This window comes from Symsagittifera roscoffensis, chromosome 8 (genome assembly GCF_963678635.1).
Source record: "Symsagittifera roscoffensis chromosome 8, txSymRosc1.1, whole genome shotgun sequence".
Lineage (NCBI taxonomy): Eukaryota > Metazoa > Xenacoelomorpha > Acoela > Convolutidae > Symsagittifera > Symsagittifera roscoffensis.
This window is the reverse complement of record NC_087069.1, coordinates 52950615-52970788: the sequence shown is the minus strand read 5'-3', so window position 1 is coordinate 52970788 and position 20174 is coordinate 52950615. Positions and strand designations below refer to the sequence as shown.

General features: G+C 33.2%; 1 protein-coding gene across 3 annotated transcripts in view; it reads left to right on the top strand.

Moving 5' to 3' along the window:
• Positions 1 to 1686: 1686 nt before the first annotated feature.
• LOC134852993 (calpain-like) overlaps positions 1687 to 20174 on the top strand; it is a 43741-nt gene continuing 25253 nt past the window's right edge. Inside the window, exons 1-2 of one of the 3 annotated variants that reach the window (XM_063868900.1) lie at positions 1687 to 2009; positions 2535 to 3016. In XM_063868900.1, the coding sequence (XP_063724970.1) occupies positions 2577 to 3016 (440 nt within the window). In that variant the 5' untranslated portion in view covers positions 1687 to 2009; positions 2535 to 2576. Of the gene's footprint in view, positions 2010 to 2524; positions 3017 to 20174 lie in introns of all 3 variants that reach the window. The other 2 variants (XM_063868899.1, XM_063868898.1) reach the window with 2 other exon arrangements.

Sequence of the window (20174 nt, the reverse complement as noted above, 5' to 3'; positions counted from 1 at the left end):
ATGTTCTTAAAGAAAATGGTATTTAGGCAAAGTAAAATTGATTCTAAGTAGAAAAGATTATTTGGAGCTTGTTTTAGAGCTTTTTTGGGATTTAATGAATTGGTAATTTCGTTCAAAAAGGTTAGAAAAAATTAGACCTTTTTTTGGAAAACTTCTTTTAATTGTTTTCTGTTTTTTTTTTAAATTTTTGAATACAAGTATCGAATTAATTCTTAACAACTAAGTTTTACGCTTTACATCAAACCACACACAAAAAACCTGCAAATTTTTTTGTTTTATTTTTTTTGAACTTGTTCAAATTTTTTTGTACTACTTGCACAGCAACCAGCTATCTTTGTTTACAATTGGACGAAACATGAGGCCTGATAATTGATATAGGGTCAATTGACAAATTAAAACTTCTTATAGAAAACATAACACTTTTATCGAAATATTGACTCTTTTGATCATAACAGGCACGCGTTGTGTAATTGTCTCGGGTTTTGCCCCTTACATATATCAATTCTTAACTTGCGCTTGCTCCATTTCTTCCTTAAAGTGCATGATTTTAAAGTACCAATTGCTGGTGTATGTTTCGAGTCCTGTTTAGTCTTGTATTTGTTCTTCCATTTCGAGGCCAAACTGTGCACTGGATAGGCGCACAATTGTGTGTCTGTATGTTCCTTGACTGGAAAGACAAGTCTTTAAACATGTTTCAAAAGGTAAGTGGATTTCACTTGCAAAATTTCAGTTGATTCCGCGCACAAATACTGCAACGTACATTGATTTTGTTGCGGATTCCGCAACGAGCGAATATAGGTAGTTGTTCCGGAATCTGCAAATGCAAGCTGATTCTGCAAATTCAAGTAGGTTTCGCAAATTGATGCGGATTCCGCTTACAATTTGCAGACTCCATTTACAATTTGCGGAATTCACTTAAAAATCGCAGATTCCGCTTACAGTTTGCGGTTTCCACTTACAGTTGCGGATTCCGCGACAGCTTATTTTAATAAACACAATATTATTATTTGTTTATGGATTCCTCAATCTGATTCCGGATTCCACACATTTTGTCGCGGAGTCAGCAAAGTTGCCTCTTTTTGAAGCACTTTTGAGCAATACAGTGTTTCAGATTTTTGTCCGTGGAATCCAAAATAGCAGAAAAGATCAAAGAAAATTACAATGCTGCGGATTCCGCAACAAATCTGATTTTTGCCTGTTTTTGCTTATCCAGACAAAAGAAAAAAATACGAATTTTTTAACGCGCTTTTTTCTCAAATTGGGTTAAGATTAGACAAAAATCTTAACCCACAGTAGACAAGCTATATAAACACATACGAGCAACTCGACACTATTTTTTATCGTTCGGGAACTTTTTCTAGCACCAGAACGTTTTTTAGGCCTAAAATGATTAGTTCAATAATAGGGCAAATGCAAGTTTTATAAATAACAGAATTCCACCCTCTTCCAAAAGGAATGCGTCTTTTAAATAGGTGCACTAAATTCCCTTTCAATTTTGGTTGTTTACTTTTTCAAACCTCTTAACAGATTTTAGAATAATTTTGCAATTGTGGTTCCATTTTCTTTCGTTTGCCGAAAAATTGAAACCAAAAAATCATAAACGCTTGTTTTCAGATATGTTACCAATTTTGAAGTTTTCTTGTTTGGTTTACCGCTGAGCGATCTAAACACATATCTGTGAAGCAATCAAGCACATGTACACAAACATCACAATTTTACCTATCACACGTTACATTTTAGCATACTATTGAATGCACACTTATGTTTAAAATAAATGGCTTAAAATGTAATACAAAATATCCAAAAGCACATTGAGAAGCTTTAGAAACAGCATTTGATGTTCAAAATGCGTTTAAAAAATTGGTAAAATGCGACTATTGATATTTTTATTGGTCTCTTATTGCCATCAAATTGTTAAAAATGGCCGCCTTAAATCCAGCTTTGCGGTCCAAAAATTCCAACCAGTTTTGGAAGTCAACTTATCATCGTGATTACCAGATAACTCCAAGGTAGTGAAGACCAAACTTTTGATTTTGAATTAGCGATTTGATTTAAAATTAATATTTAGACTCAACGGGCGAAATTAATCATACTTTTTCAATAATGGTTTTCAAATTTTTTTTAAAGCATCAACAATCCGATATAGTTAAGATATAACATCCAGCAGCGAACTTTGAGAAAGTTTTTTGTTGTTGAAATTTTCCCTGAGATAAATTAGTTTCAATTTGCAAAAAAACTGCAAAAAAGGATATTTGTTATAAAATCGATTATAGAATTGAAAACATTTTGATTAACAGGAAATTTATGCGCTCCAAAACTGAGCAAACGCAGAGAACGAAAAATTATCTCTATAAAAAATTTAATAGCGATTAGAAAATAGTAGCTTTAAAATTCAAAATAATTCTTATTTTAAATAAGTTATTTTAAATAAGCCTAGAAAAAATCCCAAGAACACAAAATGGCAAAAATGACTTTTCAAAAATATTGATAAACCTTTTGAGCTTTTTTCTTTACTGCCTCTGAGTGAAAGAAAGGAACCGATTATTCCAAGATTCCGAGACGTGGAACCAGTGTTAATGGCACGACCGTTCATTCTCAAAACTGGAACACCCGCTGGAAAACCTTCTGGAAGGTTTGAGGACTCTAACTGGACTTCAATGTACAGACAGAGTTTCAAATCACACCATAAAAACAGATACGAAGTAGATCGCCCTTTTGCGATGACCAGTCGCGATCCAGTTCGGCCGATTTACTTGCCACCAATTCAACCATATATGGCAACTGGTTACGACTCGCTAGCCTATCAGAATCAAGTTCCGTTTTATTACGCAACAGGAACACTCGGATCTCAAACGGACAGACCATTTTATTACGCAACAACTTACGATCCGACTTATCTGACTCCGAGAATGGAACCGAAAAAGGACAAGTTTTGGAGTTCGACTTACAAAGACAGTTTCAGAGGCTACGATGATGACGATGCAATGCAGCCATACTTGTATTACCAACCTTTGAGGTAAAGTGATGATAAACGCACCACCACATAGAGTTTACTTAGAGTAGCGGGCTGAGGGCTTAAACGGTAAGCCCCCTTCCAAATTGGAACCTGATCTAAACTATATTTTATGATTGGATAAATTAAATGTTTTACCAATGTAAAGTATTTAATATTAACCAATCATGATCCATCTAACTAACAACCCACTTATTTGTAAGTGCTGAAGTTACTTGTAATTTCAGCACCAGAGAGATTTGAATTTAACTTAGAAATTAGTTGGACTCTCCCGAGCACTTCAGCAGCCGCAATAAACCAGTATACCCTAGATCTATTGAGCCTAGCAGAGACTAGTTAAACAACCTGAGACTAGATAGTATAAGAGTAAGATTAGGATCGGTATTAGACTAAGAAGTTGCACGAATCTATCCGGCCGAAAATAAGATAGCGTGACGAGCAGACGGTGTACCCTATCCGAAATTACTCTATGAGTTACACTCCAGTCCTAACTCATCTGGTGCGACCATAAGTCTCGAACAAGACCTTATTAGATTAGAATTAACCAAAATTAGATTAGAAATTAGACAAAAACATTTACAAAATGTTATACGACAATAATTTAATTGAAATGTCTCTCCGACTCAATAGATCCGAGCCAATATTCCGAACCATAATAGAACTACCCGGAATTGGAAGAAGACATCGAACCAAAGACGACATACGACAAAGTAGAAACTTGCCGTATAGTTACATGATAGTTCGGCAAAAGCCAGAACAAACTTTTATATTTCGAATACTACTTGCAATGAATTTAGATTTCCATTTGCAAACATAAAACCTTGAAGTAAATCTTCAAAATCATTTCAGGCGCTAAACAAAATTAATATTATACAATAACGATTGATAAAAAGATCTAAGATCGTTTTCCTAAAATTCTGCAGTATTATACAAAACATGTTTGAAAAATATTTATTGGAAAATAAAAATAAAAATTAGTAGCATGACAATAAATGGTTAGTAATCATAAATCATCCTGTTGTTCCAGCTTCATCACCTAAAACATAACAGCAATCATCAACTCACTAATATCATAAAATACTAAATCTTTCCTTTACACAAATTTAAAACCTCATTAAAACTTAAAGTCACTTAATTTTAAAACCAGATCATCAAGGCTTATCCTTGGATCTTAAATCATTTTCTACTTCATTACATTTTAAATTTGATCATCAAGGCTTATCCTTGGATCAAACAGAACAACTTTGTTCTCCCCCACCCACTTAATTAGTGTCTAACGACCTCAAACGTCGATTCACTACCCAACCCTTTCTAAAGACCCAAGACTAATAGAAATTTTTAAACAAAACTAATCATTCAAATTAGGATAAACAGTGAAGAACTTCGGTTATTCATCCTTCACTTGATCCCCCCTCTTACCAGACCCAGGATAAATCTTAGACTTAGTAAGTTTAAAATAGTATCTAACGAACTACTCGCGTTCTAATTATACCTGAACCTTGTGGATCGATTTACTATTCTCCAACCCTTGAACACAATCACTACCCCTAAGTAAGATTAAGTAAGTTAACACCTTAGCTTATACTAGTCACGAGAAAGTAAAAATCATTCTTCGGAATCGATATACTTTTCTCTCCAACCCTAAACAAATAGACCCAGGTTAAGCTAACCAAAAAATCGTAAGAACTAACAGTTTAGGAAAATAGAAATCATTTAACAACCTTTTGCACCCGTCATCCTAAACCTTATGTCATTTAAAAACCTAGGGAATAAACAAACAATCGTTTTACACAATTGTGAAATAGATAACAAAAAATACGACCTTGTAATCACACCTCATACACAAACAGTTGGATACATTCGAACAAAACGACAAACACTAAAGAGAAAAATAATCACTAAACAAAGACAAATAACACGAAAAAGATTTTCAAAAAATCGAAACGCATTTTCAGAATCAGAAACCAACAGTTTAGACGAACTCTACAAACTAAAAGAATCAATAGATAAAAATTACCCACAACACGATCAATTATATTTTTCTGACTCAGAAACAACTTCAAATTCATCACAAAGAGGAAAAAGAAGAATAAAAAAGCAGTATAAACACAAACCAGTACATCTATACAACTGGAATCAACCAATTCGACACATTAATAATTACATATTAACAGTCATCGAACGAAAAAATGAGTTCAACGCACACCCCAGGTGACGAAACTCCAGATGATGATGAAATCTTTCCTTTTATAGTAGATGCAGATACTGATAGAGGACAACACATATTTTGTCAAAATTTACTCGTAAATTTATTTGAACCCGGAATCAGTCCATGTAAAACAGAGTTCCCCGATGTAAAAATCAAAAGACAAATCATAGATCACTATCTAAAAGATATATGCAACATAACACAACAATATGGAATCTACTCTATAGAATTCACTTCCCCAAACCATAATAATAGAACATACACTATTCAAACAGACGACCTTGATTTAGAATTTTCAAAAGTTTTTTCAGAATATATAAAAAGCATACAATACCATAACTCACAAAGAGCAAACTCCATTTTCACCAATGAAGTTTTCGCACTAATATATAGTTATATTTCGATATTAGAAAATGAACTCCCATTAACAAATGTCTCACCGACAGAAACATCTAAACATTTAAGAGTACGACATGAAATCACACTACTCTCTAGTTATTTAAACATCATTAAAGAAAATTTCACGAAAGACGACGTTTCACAACATACCAAACACGATTTACAAAAAATTTTAGCATGGTTCATAATAGATTATTTTACACACAATATTGATTTAATTGCACAAGCAAGAAAAAATTTTAGACCCCAAAACTCGAACGATGATACAGCTATCACAGAACAATCAGATTATGTTTGGGACCCCGAATGGTCTCATCCCGTATTTATAAACTTTCCACAATCAATCTCAAGTCAAGCAATAGGTACAATATCTTACATAAGAGATTATGTAAGAGTAATACCATTAACAATTGATGCAACACCATTAAACTATAATACATTTTTACCCGATACACAAAATAATAGTTTAAACTCTACAGTCATACACAATGAAAACCTCAATGGAACTAGGAATCTTACTCAACAAGATATACAGACACCATCACACTTCATAAATGAAGAAATTGTACACACAACAACTACACAACAAAGTATTTCACCAATACGCCCAAATTTAACAACACCAAGAAATACAAATCCTTCACAAACACAGGTAACCTTACAATCAACCGTTAAACCTTCGGTTGCCCCTAAATATTCACATATGGATTACCAAACATACAAACCCATGACAATACCATCAAAAACACGCAAAACATTCACTAGAAACAACTTTGCAGACCATAATTATAATTATACACATCCATCAAAAACAAATTATAAACCACAAAGAAATTTTAATCAATATACAAAACCTCGAAACTGGGATAACCCAACGGCCCAATATAATTCCACAAATTTTCAACCAAATCCTCCACAGGATCGCAGTGAAAATTACCCATTTTTTCAACAAAATAAAAATAAAAAACAAACATCTTATCAAATGGATTATTTATCCTCAGATGAAGATTTCTTACAACCAGATATATTTGCACCAAATACTCAAGAATATCGTAGACAAGGAATACAGAAAACACGTACAAACCATAGAAATTTTTCTCCACAATCAATAGATGCACAATATCAACAACCAATTCAACAACCAAATCCAATTAATATACAATCTTTTCAACCAATTCAACAACAAAATCCAATGACTACACACTCGTATCAACCATCACAAATGCAAAATGAAATACCACTCCCGTATTATCTTCAACAACATGAAATAACAAGAAACCAACTTTCAAATTTTTCTCAAATGCCAAATGCAGCTGAATCATTACAAATGACAATGAATCCATACCTTATGGGTGGATCATCAATAACATCAAACAAACCTTTAATGGTTTTCACAGGAACAGACCCTGAATACTCTGTAGAAGATTATTTAAATGCAGTAACAGCAAACCTGATTTTAAATATTGGACCTGAACCAATTAATACGCCACTACATCAAAACTGGATACATCGACGCACAGCGTTGATACAAACAACCTTAGATGGCGCAGCCCAAAAATGGTTTTCAGTACTACCTCAAGAAATAAAATCAAACTGGAAAAGATTTACACAAGAATTTTCAAAAATGTTTGACTCCGAAAGAAACAAACAACAACAAAGAGTTTTATGTAATGAAATTCGCAGATTACCAAACGAAACCATCAAGCAAATAGCAGTAAGAATCGAAACACTAGTTCGAAAAGCATATTCACTAAATACACATGACTATAAAAACACTAAGATGACAGAAATCTTAATGATGACCTTAACACCACAATTAAGGAAAATAGCAATAAAAAAGAGAGCATCACATCCTTCTTCAATTCGAGAACCCGATTTAGATTTTAGAAAACTAGTAGACAAACTAGAACAAGCAGAAATCACAATGAAATTAGAAGAAACGGAAAATCTGAAATTACAATACGTTAACAAAATTGAAACGACTCCCACTAATATTAATAATATACAAGAATCAGAAACAGATCTCGTTGAAAAAATCACTGAAATACTCAATATTTACGAAAAGAACCCGAACTTTAAAGGCAAACCATCTTTCAAAAAATGGTGTAATTATTGCCGACGATACGGACATAGTATTTCCGAATGTAGACAAAAACAACAAGATAGTCAAAATAAACCTCAAAAATACAAAGAACCAAATAAATCATTTTATCAATACATGAAAAAAGATCAAAACCTACCAAACAAAAATGTATACAGCAACAACAGTTCAGGAAAACCACTCCCAAACAATACAAGCTATACAAGAAATCAATCTCCATATAACTCAAGTTATAGAGGAAGATCACCAGAACGAAGAAACACGTATAATTCATCACAAAATCACTACAATAGACCGAATAGTCGAAATAACTACTCCAGATCAAATTCAAATACACAGCGATTTGTTTCTAGATCTAATTCTCAATCAAGAAATAACTATTATCCAAACAACCAATCACGAAATTCATCATACAATAGGAATAGAAACTACTCCTATAATCGAAACAGAAGTTATTCAAACAACCGAAACCAGAATTACCCGAACAACCGATCAAGGAATAACTCATATAATAGATCGAACTATAACAGACCAAACAATAATTACCAAAACAGATCGCGAAATAATTCACAAAACCGACACCCAAGTTATAATAATCGCTATCGAAATTATTCCCAATCACCACACCGAAATAATAATCACTACAATAACTCTAATAATCGTCACAGAAGCAGTACACCTAAACATCAAAGACAAATCAATCAAGTACAAGCTAACCCAGAAACAACATCAGACCCTCCAGGTATTGATGACACAGTAACTGATACGTTACAACTCAATCAAATAAACTGTACATCATCAGATTCAGAAAGTGATACTGAAAACACTCTTGATATCAATATGATAAAAATCGAAAATGACTATGAATCTGTCATATATGAACAACCCTTTCCATCACATATATATGAAAATCAATCACAAATTCTTCAAAATCATTACACTACACCCATAAATTCCACACCAACGACGCAAGAAACAAATGAGATAAACACTACAAATCAAACCAATAAAAATACCAAAACAAAATGCTTGAATACAAACCACATTTATCAAAATATACAAAAAGAACAACCCAAAGAAAAAATTTGGACAATACCATTTCTCTTAGAAAGCCCAAGAAATAAAGAATTTCAACCACCAGACCTTGAAATAGATTTTTTAATTGATTCAGGAGCAGAATCAAACATAATAAACATTCCCACATGGAATGAAATAAAAATCTTACACCCAAAGCTAACACCTCTTGAAACCTCCAGCAAACTAGCGACAGCACAAGGATCAACATTGATAAACTACGGAAAAATCCAATTATTTCTCCTCCCTACCAGAACAATGGAACAAAGTAAAATTTTAAATAAGCCATTTAAACAAATATTCCATATCACCGATATTAAATATAATATCATTGGAATACCATTTATTTCAAAGTATATACCAACAATTAACATACTAAATAGTAAAATATTAATCAAAGATAAATATACAAAAACAAAAGAAACATCCTTAACATTTTTTCAAAGATTGAATAAACAACCACCATTCTTTTCAAAATTTTATCCGATATTTAACCAACAAAGAAAACACCTGAAACCACTATCAGGAAACATCTATAATTTTTCAATCAAACAAGTTCACCAATATGATAAAGCACAAAACAAACAAAAATTTTATATGTCAGATTTTGAATTCAAACCGATTCATAAATTTTTCAAAATCACAATCTCTTCAATAAAATATTTGAAAAATTCGAATTCAGATATCATCTCCTTACATGTCTATAACAACACACCTTACCAAGTAACATTACCATTAGGACTTTTAGGATATTGTGAAACCAACGCAACAATATCACCAATACACGAAAAAGCCTATCGCGTAAATAATATACTCCAATTACTAGATATTTGCCAATCTACAATTCTTAATGAAGAATTATCTATAAATAATATAATAAGTAACGAAAACAGAAATACGGATTATTTCACAAAAACTCCATATTTCAAACCTACATTCAACATCAGTAACTACACAGAGGACCAACAGAAATTTTTAACAATGTTTAATTTCCAACATTCACAAATAACACAAGACGAATTTGAAAAGTTAGCCAAACAGCTAATTCAATATTCATCAGTCTATGCAACATCAAAATTCGATGTTGGCAAAATCAGTTCATCACTACATCTCCCATTAAAACCAGACGCAGTTTTCAAAAAACAAAGAGCAAGTAAAGTACCAATTCACTTACATGATAAAGTAAACAGATTACTCGATATTTTAGAGCAATACAACATTATATCACCGGTTAATAAAGAAGAACAACCAAAAGGCAACACATTCATCAACCCCGTTATCATTCTAGCTAAAGGAGAATCGTTAAAAATCGTTCTCGATGCTAGATACCTCAATTCACTCATAGATGAATCAAAATGTAATTGGCCCATTGAACCAATACAAGTTATTTTAACAAAAATAAACGGCAAATACTTCACAACCGCCGACATGAATAGTGCATACAATCAAATGCCACTAGATGAACAATCACGACGTTTAACACAATTTGTTATCGGAAACCAACAATATGAATTCAACCGCTTATTCTATGGAATATCCATAGGACCAGCAGCATTTTCAGCCTTTATGAGCAAAATTTTTAGACCACTAATACTCAAGAAAAACGCAATCACCTATTTAGACGATGTTTTTATGCAATCACAAACAAAAGACGAAATGTTCAAAGTTTTAGAAACATATCACCAAATACTTCAGAACGAAAATCTGAAGGCCGCCCCCGATAAATCACACTTCTTTTTGACTAGAGTTAAATTCTTAGGACATAATATAGAAAGAAAAACAATCACTCCACTGAAATCACGCATTGACGCTATTCAAAAACTTCAACCACCAACAAATAAAAAGAAAATCCAAGAGTTCCTTGGAATGTTAAACTTTTTAAGTAAATATGTTTATAAAATGCAATTATACCTACGACCATTTTATAACATCCTTAGACAACAAAACAACTTTGAATGGAATACAGAACATCAAACACGATTCGAAGAAATAAAGAAACTTTTAACTGAACAAATTTCAAACACAATTCCAGACCCTGATCAACCATTTTATGCAATGTGCGATGCTTCGAACTTTGGCATCGGCGCAGCATTATTACAATCACATAATGGTACAAATAAAATGAACCTCATATCAGCAAATTCTCGATTATTCACTCAAGCAGAGCTACGACTCTCAACTCTAATGAGAGAATGTACAGCCATAATATATACACTTACAGAATATGAATTTCTGATACTTGGATCAAAACATCCCACAGTTTTGTTCACAGACCACAAACCAATCATCTTTCTTTTTACACAGAAATCTAACCCAAACCACCGAGTTTACAGATTTCAACTAATTCTAATGAAATTTCCAAACTTACATATAGTTTGGACTGCAGGAAAAAATCTTGCATTACCAGACACCTTAAGTCGAAATACACCACCTGAATTACTTACACGAAAAACAACAGTTGAAATACCCAAAAATATAAAATTCTACCTTGCAGAAAACGAAACATCACCTCGATTAGAATGCAAATATGCAGTAAAAACTGATATTGAACAATCACAAATAAATAATTTACAACATTTCCCACTTTATTTAGATTGTCAAAATAATCATTATGAAGTTGACCTACTTGGAACATCAACTTTTAAACCAATTCCATATTCTCAATGGATAAAAAATAACACCCAACAAAAACGAACAAAACAACACCTACCTAAAAAAGACCATTTTCCACTAATTGAAAAAGAAGATTTAACTGATAAAATAAATTTATCAGGACCACAAACAAATGATTCAAAATACACAATAAATCAAGTTTTTGACCTTCACGACCCACTTGATACAATACCATTATCTAAATTAGAAATCGAAAACATTTTTCTCCCCCCAACAGAAACAATTACAATTTCAACACTGAAACAATATCAAAACCTTGACCCAGTAATTCGACAACTAAAATCATGGCACAAATATAAAACTAAACCTATCAAAGCAGATTCAACCATTCTAGGAAACAAAACACTCCTCCGATACTTTGGCAAGTTTAACAATACAACAATTAACGAAAATACAGACCTTTTAGAGTACAACCTTAATGAATCTACAGTTCCCTGTCTCCCTATAAGTATGATTCTTATAGCTTTTAATATTTCACATACACAAAACATTAAAGGACACTCTGGATCAGAGAAAACATATTCAAATTTTATACAAAATTTTTACTTCCCAAATGCACCAATTTGGATAAAAGTACTATGCAATGATTGTATAGTATGTCAATTAAATAAACCTTACCCAAATCAAAAACAAATAGCACAAAAACAAGATTTTAAAGGACAAAGTTTATACTTTAATCATCGTATCTCATTTGATACTAAAGGACCAATTTCACCCTCATCAGAAGGAAACTCCTACATTATGGTAATTGTTGACGCATTTACACATTATGTAGCACTTAACCCAGTACCACATTGTAACGCTTATTACGCATACACAACACTTTATGAACACTGGATAGCAAAATTTGGACTACCAGAAATTTTAGTCACAGACAATGGTACAGAATTCATAAATAATGAAATAATAACACTATGTCATTTATACAACATTAAACACAAACCACGTACATCTCATGCACCTTGGACAAACGGCTTAGTCGAAGGTATGAACCGTTCACTACAAGAATATCTTAGATGTATCATCAACGGAAATGATACCAAATATACCGAATGGTCAGCAGATGTAAAATTATTTCCATTAGCATATAATTCACAAATCACGACAACTTTAGGAATGTCACCATACGAAATGGTTTTCAACCAAAAGCCACGCAAACCAATAATGTTTACAGCAAATTCCCATAAAAACGCACAAGGTTATTGTCAACCAAATAAAGACTCAATTTGTTATAACCTACCATTACATACGCACGATGAAGATCATTTTCATCACCCACAAATCCTTAAATTAGCCTCCGGTACACACACCGAATGGATTTTAAATAGAGATAAGAAACACAATGAAATTTACCAAAAAATAACGAAAAAGTTATTACAAAGACAAAACATAAATGAACAAATCAATTCACGTTTTACACCAGCTTCCGATTTAAAAATTGGAACATTTGTTTTAATACCTAATTTTAATACTCAAAAAGGAATTTCTAAAAAATTACAACCCCTCCGAAAAGGACCCTATCAAATAATTGCAAAACCCACAGATGTCACATATAAAATTATGGACTCAAACAAAAAAGAAATCGTTCAGCATCGAAACAACCTATTACCTTATTACCCAAAAGAATACGCACTCCGCGAATTAACCCAATTATATTCTTTCACAGGATTAAAAATTATTCAAAACGAACCACATCTGAAAAACACAGAACAAAATGATAACCCCACCGAAAATCAAAACACAAAACCAATCGCTACCAAAAACAATACACAAAACCGTAAAGAATCTCCAAAACAAAGAAAAAATAGAAAAATGACAGAACAAATAATACCCCAAGAAGAAATAGACAAATCAGAACATAGAAAGACAACAAGACTCCGAAATCAACCACGTAAAAACTACAAAATGTTCATCCCCCAATCTAAAATATTAAAGAAAGTAGAATTTAAAAAGTAATTTTAAAATTTTATACTTCACAATCTTGAAACCTCCGTAACATTTTTCATTTCCATTTTTCAAAATAACATGCTCACAAGTACGCAATAATTCTAGTTCAAAATAGACCAATAGGATTCATCCAATCCGCCACTTTCTCTAACTCAAACTAAGATCAATTAGACGAATAATCTAGAACTCCAGGCACATCTCTAACTATAACTTTACAACCTCCAGGTCAAAAATAAGCAAACCACTCCAACTTGACAGCTAAAATAAATATCACCATAATACCGTACCCCTCCCTTATCTAATAACCCAAAGATCAACAATATTTCCCCAACTCAGACCACGAATACCCCCAAAACAAATTTGATAACTTAGCCTAAAGTCACAAAATGAAGATTTTAATTAGCCTAAAGTATAAAAATCTCACCATACCCCGGATCATTTGACAAACAAAAATAAAGAAAAAGACGACCTCCCAGTCACCATGAAAATTGCCCCCAACAATTTTTTACGAAACTCAACCCACTTGTCAAAAAACTAATAAATAATTCGACCACACTAGAAAATCGCCTCAAACAGCAAAAAATATTCGACAAAGAGATCATTTCTTAAATGCTTTTCTCTCAAACAGTCGCTCAAATATTTATCAATTTTAAACATTTTTTTTCAATACTTCAAGTCTTTATAATCTTTCTTTTTGATATCATCGAATCTTTTCTAATAATCATAATAATTTTTTGTAACATTTTTTTAATTTTCTACACAATAATTGAACTATTCCTCCAACTTTCCAAAACCCTTGAATATATCCACAGGTACGATTTTAACAACTTGTCTAAATGATACGAACAATTTTCAGTAGAACTGATATTTTTTTATTGTTTGTAATTTTCATAACATTTCTATCATCCCTCATTTTGACAATATGTAAATGTATAAAGAAAGCAATCATTACATTTGCCCTAGCAACAATTTTTCTAATTCTTTTTTTAGAAGAATATTATAATAAACATAAACCCTCTCACTAAAGTAACAATTTAAAAATCCATCAAAAATTGCTACCCAACAGTCACAGAATCAGTCTTCACCGACATCATCCCAAGATAATCAAACACCACCTTCAACTACTCAAAACCCTCAAACATCTACACGAATTTCTTTTCAAGACAATCCATACACCTTTGAAGAAAGGCACGCTCGTTTATCTGAACCACTAGAACCAGTTCAACGACAAGCATCCCTAAGTGAACCAACATATAATCTTTACCCAACACTACCACAAGAACTAAGTAGAATACGAAACCTTAGTCAAAACCAAAACACAGCAGAAATAAATAGACAAATTATACATCCTCGACGAAATAGAAATTTTCAAACTCCCCGAGTTCATTTTGATATACCTCAATCCCCAACACAAACCACTCCAGAAAACACCACTGGTATCACACCAGAAACTCCTACACTTTTTTCACAACGAAGCACTTCAAGTCTACCTTCAGACTACTTAGGTTCAACACCAACATCTGAACAGATACGTGAAAATCCCTTTAACCCCCCAAACCTAACATCACGACTGCCATATTGGACTACAAATTCATTCACACAAGGTGAACCAAATTTAGTCAATGACCCCATAGATATTTCTACGGATACAACAACATCCTCATCACTACCAGAAACATTATCACTACCATCAACACCATCAATAAGTCAATTTTCACCACTACCCTTTAACTTAAATTTTCCAAATAATCTCGACGCCAGATATCGAGAACAATCATCAATAAATATTCCTTTAAGATTAGATTGGAATACATTCACAGCACCTCCACCACTATTTGGACAACATCAAGAAAGTAACCGCCTTCATAACTGGGCACTTAATAGATTACAATATCGCCAAGATATTCACAACGATATCCGTGATCACAATATTCAAATACTCCAACAAAACAGTTTACAATTAAAATTTGAAATCACAGTTAAGTTAAATAATATTACCCAACATCCCTACCCATTAAATCCACCTAACATAACAGCTCAATCACTACCACCACCGTTTATAACTACTGAAGTAATATACAAATACGACAGATACACTAAAAACACAATTGGTTACATTACATTTTATAATCCATACTCAGGATTATCATACACATGTATATTCTAAAATTATTAATTTTTCTCCAAACCCTTTTTCTAATAACCTCAAATCAAAATATAAACCCTTCCCCTCGTACAGGACCACAAGATTTATTAGTAACACATTACGATTGCGAAGAAAATGAACAAAAAACACTACATAAATATGCAATCAATCAGGTATCACAATGTGAAACAGAACCACAAGCTATAGAAACCACAGATATAATAGCAACACTCTATTCAAAAGCCCGAGCAACAACAGTTACAGGTTATAAATTCACAGCAACATTTTCCGAAAAGAAAGTACATTGTTCACAAGTCTCGAACGGAAACAAAAACCGACTTGACCATGAATCATTCTACCAAAGTAATATAGAACGTCTTTTACATCTCAATCCCGACGATTGTAAAAATGAATTACTTAGACTAAACATCACAAAAAATAAAAACTCCCAAAGAAAATTAGTTAATTTTCAAGTTTTTTCAGACTCTGTACATCAATCACAACTTGAAAGACACCAAGGACATATAAGACTAGACGAAAAATACCCGTATAACGGCGCACACGGACGATTAACCTATGACCTACATGATAAACACTGGATACCACACATTGGTATAAATAACCCATCAAACTGCAAAGCAGACACAAAAAATAAAGGATACCAAGAAATAATGTTTTTCGATTGGAAAATACAACTCGAAAAAATACAACTCACACGAGATTTATCTGATAATACAATGATCTATCAAGGAATCCGACTACCTTGTAAAAATGATCAAGGATATTGCGACCCTACAACGAGAACACAAGCAACAATTGTTTGGTTCCCCGAAGACACATGTACAACATTTCAAGTAGCAAAAATACACGCTCGTATGATAAAATTTCACGAAAAATATTTCATACAATCAATTCCATATGAACAAGTCCATCCATCACGCAAACTAAGTTCCGATTTTCGAAACATAGACAATATAGAAAATAAATTGACACGTTTTCAAATATATCAAGAAACAGAACTTGCATGTAAATACAGGAATCCACTTCACAGAACACAATACTCTGAAATATTAGTTGAATATGAAAAAGGATTCGACATGACCACTGGTAAAGTAAAAATCGACCCATACGCCACAGGTCATCCTCTAAACGAAGGAACATCCTATATACCAGTTAATTTTGAAAAAAGCAACGGACAACCTGGTGGACATCTAAAACCTTATGACACCAGAAGCACACGCTTACAAGAATTATCACTAATGAATACTACATATTTTGGTAATATCCACTATGATATTCATTTGGATATGAAACTAGACTATACAATTAGCCGCATTTTTCAAGAAATGTCACTCTCTGAATTAGAAACACTACATCAACTATGCGAATTAGAACGAACACAAATACTACAATCACTTGCATTAGCAGTATTAAAAATACCCTACGCAGGATACTTATTATCAGGAAATAGATCAAATTTTTTAGACTACGAAGGAAACATTTTATGGTTTTATACTTGTACTAAAAAAGTATCACCACTATACGTTTTTGAAGATAAACGATGTTATAAAAGAATTCCTATCTTTTATAAGAATAAAGTACATTTCGTGGATACACTTTCACGAAGAACATATTTCTGGGATACCGCAGTCCCATGTGGATCAGAAAATAGCCACAATGTAGTACAACTAAACCCTGATGAAAACAAATATTATCTTCTCACTCCATATCCCACATTAATGCAATCACTCAAAAAATTTTCACCAGAAAGCATTCGCGCTATTGCTCGAAACCCAAATATAGACTTACAATCAATAGGAATCTATTCAAAATCAGATATTCAACATCACATTAGAACACAACAATTCCAAGAATTATTAACACAAATGGACACTATACAAAGACAATCAATAGACCAAAACTTACGCAAACTTGCAGAAACCGCAGGATTTGCCGATATCTACACGCAAGACTATAGCGGATATTTTAAAGACATAAAAGATTATATATATCTAAACGGCGAAAAATACCGTCCCCAAGATATATCACCAATTAACATTTTTAGCTTTGTTACACTCAAAAATGAGATCCTAGATTTTCTAGGATGGCCCTACTACATCTTAGAAAAATTGACTATTTTATACGCAATGTTTAACTTTATTGGATTTCTTTTCTCACTCTTAAAAGGAATCTACAATACATGTGCTATACACACACAAGTAAACAGACAAGCAAGCGTAGCACGCATACTCTTTGCAGGATTTTTTGGAATTTTTTCCACATCTATAAACAAAATTCTTTTAGACGCACAAATAAAAGAATATAACACAAAAATAACAACACGACAAAATACATACGACGAAGAACATAACAATGTCGACACACAGCCAACGGCACCACAATTACCACCCCTACCAAATAACCATCCACTATCCCTAGCCCCGCGAAATTTTAGAAATTTAGCAATCACACATAATCCAAATTTTCGACTCACCACATCACAAAGTCCCGTCCAACATATAATGACACATCCATCACAAGATGATAATACTTATGAACAAATTATTGAACAGCCCCATACCACCGCTTTTCAATCTCAAAATAATAATTTTTTTAGCCCACGATGAGCCGCCAACTTGGATCACTCCATCGATCAAATTCCCATCCAACCAACCTTACCTCTTCAATCCCAATAATACCACTTTTTGCTTTTCCGCCACCCGATTTTCCATCTAGCAATGTAACATCAGGCATGAATTCCGACACTAACTCACAAATTTCAGTTTTATACTCCATTTCACAGCTAAATAACCCGAATATTGAAACCCCCGACGAATTTGCCGACTCAGAACCATCTCCATCCAATAATTTTCATAACCCTTCTCATTTTTCTCAACCTCCTTTTCAACCCATATTATCAAATAACCCTGACCCAATCACTCCTACACCCTCTTATGCTTCCCAAGTTACCCCAACCTACTCCTCATACCATTCTGACCAATCATCTCCAGACACCCCCCGAATCTCCCCAGAGCTAGAAAATTTTATTACCCTCCAACAACAACCCTACCACCTTAACACCCCGACCATAAACCAAATCTCCTCCACTACAAATTCATCCAATCCCCCTACACCCTCTTCAAATTATACCGAATCATTAGCACCATCATCCACATCAACTGAATCCTCACTCAACACTAATAGAGCTTATCGCACTTTTAAAAGAAAGTTCCCCAACCATCCTTTCCCAGCAAAACCAGGAACAGCCCGAGAATACATCAACCACCCCCAACATACTAACACTAGAGAATTTTTAGCCATCACTTTACCCTCATTTCCACAATACACCTTAAACACCCCTCATGACGCTAACGAAACACGCAACTTTGTAGACGAATACGTTTTAATGCCCACTCTCTCTTGGACCTCATACTATCATTTCACTAACCCTCTTTGCTTACCTTTAACTAACACATCCATTGATATAGACCGAAACAAAGACATGCTATATCGACTAACTACACCACTCACCGCTAGACAATTTACTTACGTTGGATATAAAAAATCACTAAAAATACACACTGCACCTAGAGCTAACGAATACACACTAGAATACTATGATCACAACATCATCAGAGCTAACCAAGATCAATTCTTAGACGACGATCGCTTCGCTAACCCACAAATCACCGAGAAATTTTTCATCAAGACACCATATGTATTTACACTAAACATCTTCGACCGAAAGTTTGATCACATTATTTCAGAAGCACTAACAAGCACACAAGCGTACGAAAGTTTTAAAGAACGCTTCCAAATCTTTTCACTAACCTTTCATTTCCTTGCACCACACGAAAGAGATTTACACTGCTCACACGATATTATGTTGCGAACTAAACAAACACATACATACAGTTACTATCGTTTCATCCAAAATCACTTTGACCTCCACACACCCTCTAGACAACCACACCATCGCTTTCAATTCATCAATTCAAAATACACTTCACCGTATTTCCTAAATTTCACATATTGTATTAAAAATACTAACCTTCATGGTATTCTTCGTAATTATGACCCCATAACCCAAATGTATATTTTCTGCCCCATCACCAAGACCTTCAACGCAGAAGAATCCCGACCCTTCCTTATCCCGCACGAGTTTGTACAGCCTATAGAAATCCCCATTTTAGAATTCATCCACAACACTAAATTTAACCACAAGTTATATAACTTAATCCAAAACACACCTTATGAGTTTGCAGTAGGCACTGAAGAACTAACCACTATTAAGGCACTTCAATTGCTTTGGCCACTACTTCAAACTAAAAATATCATCCGCATCTTAGCTAAACTACTAACAACTTCAGAACTAATTCACGATATCTTCCCCCACGGTTTTTTCCCCGACGACTAACAGGTAAGTATGAACTAAATGAATATTACTAACTAATTAAAATATTGAAAAACTCACCATTCCTTATTCATGTTTTCTTTAGATTTTTAGCCTTCATCTTCAATCATCTGAAAAATTCACAAAAGAAAAATAAAAAATATCAAACTTCTTCAAAACTATTTAAAACCCTATTTAACTTTTGCACCAACAATTAAA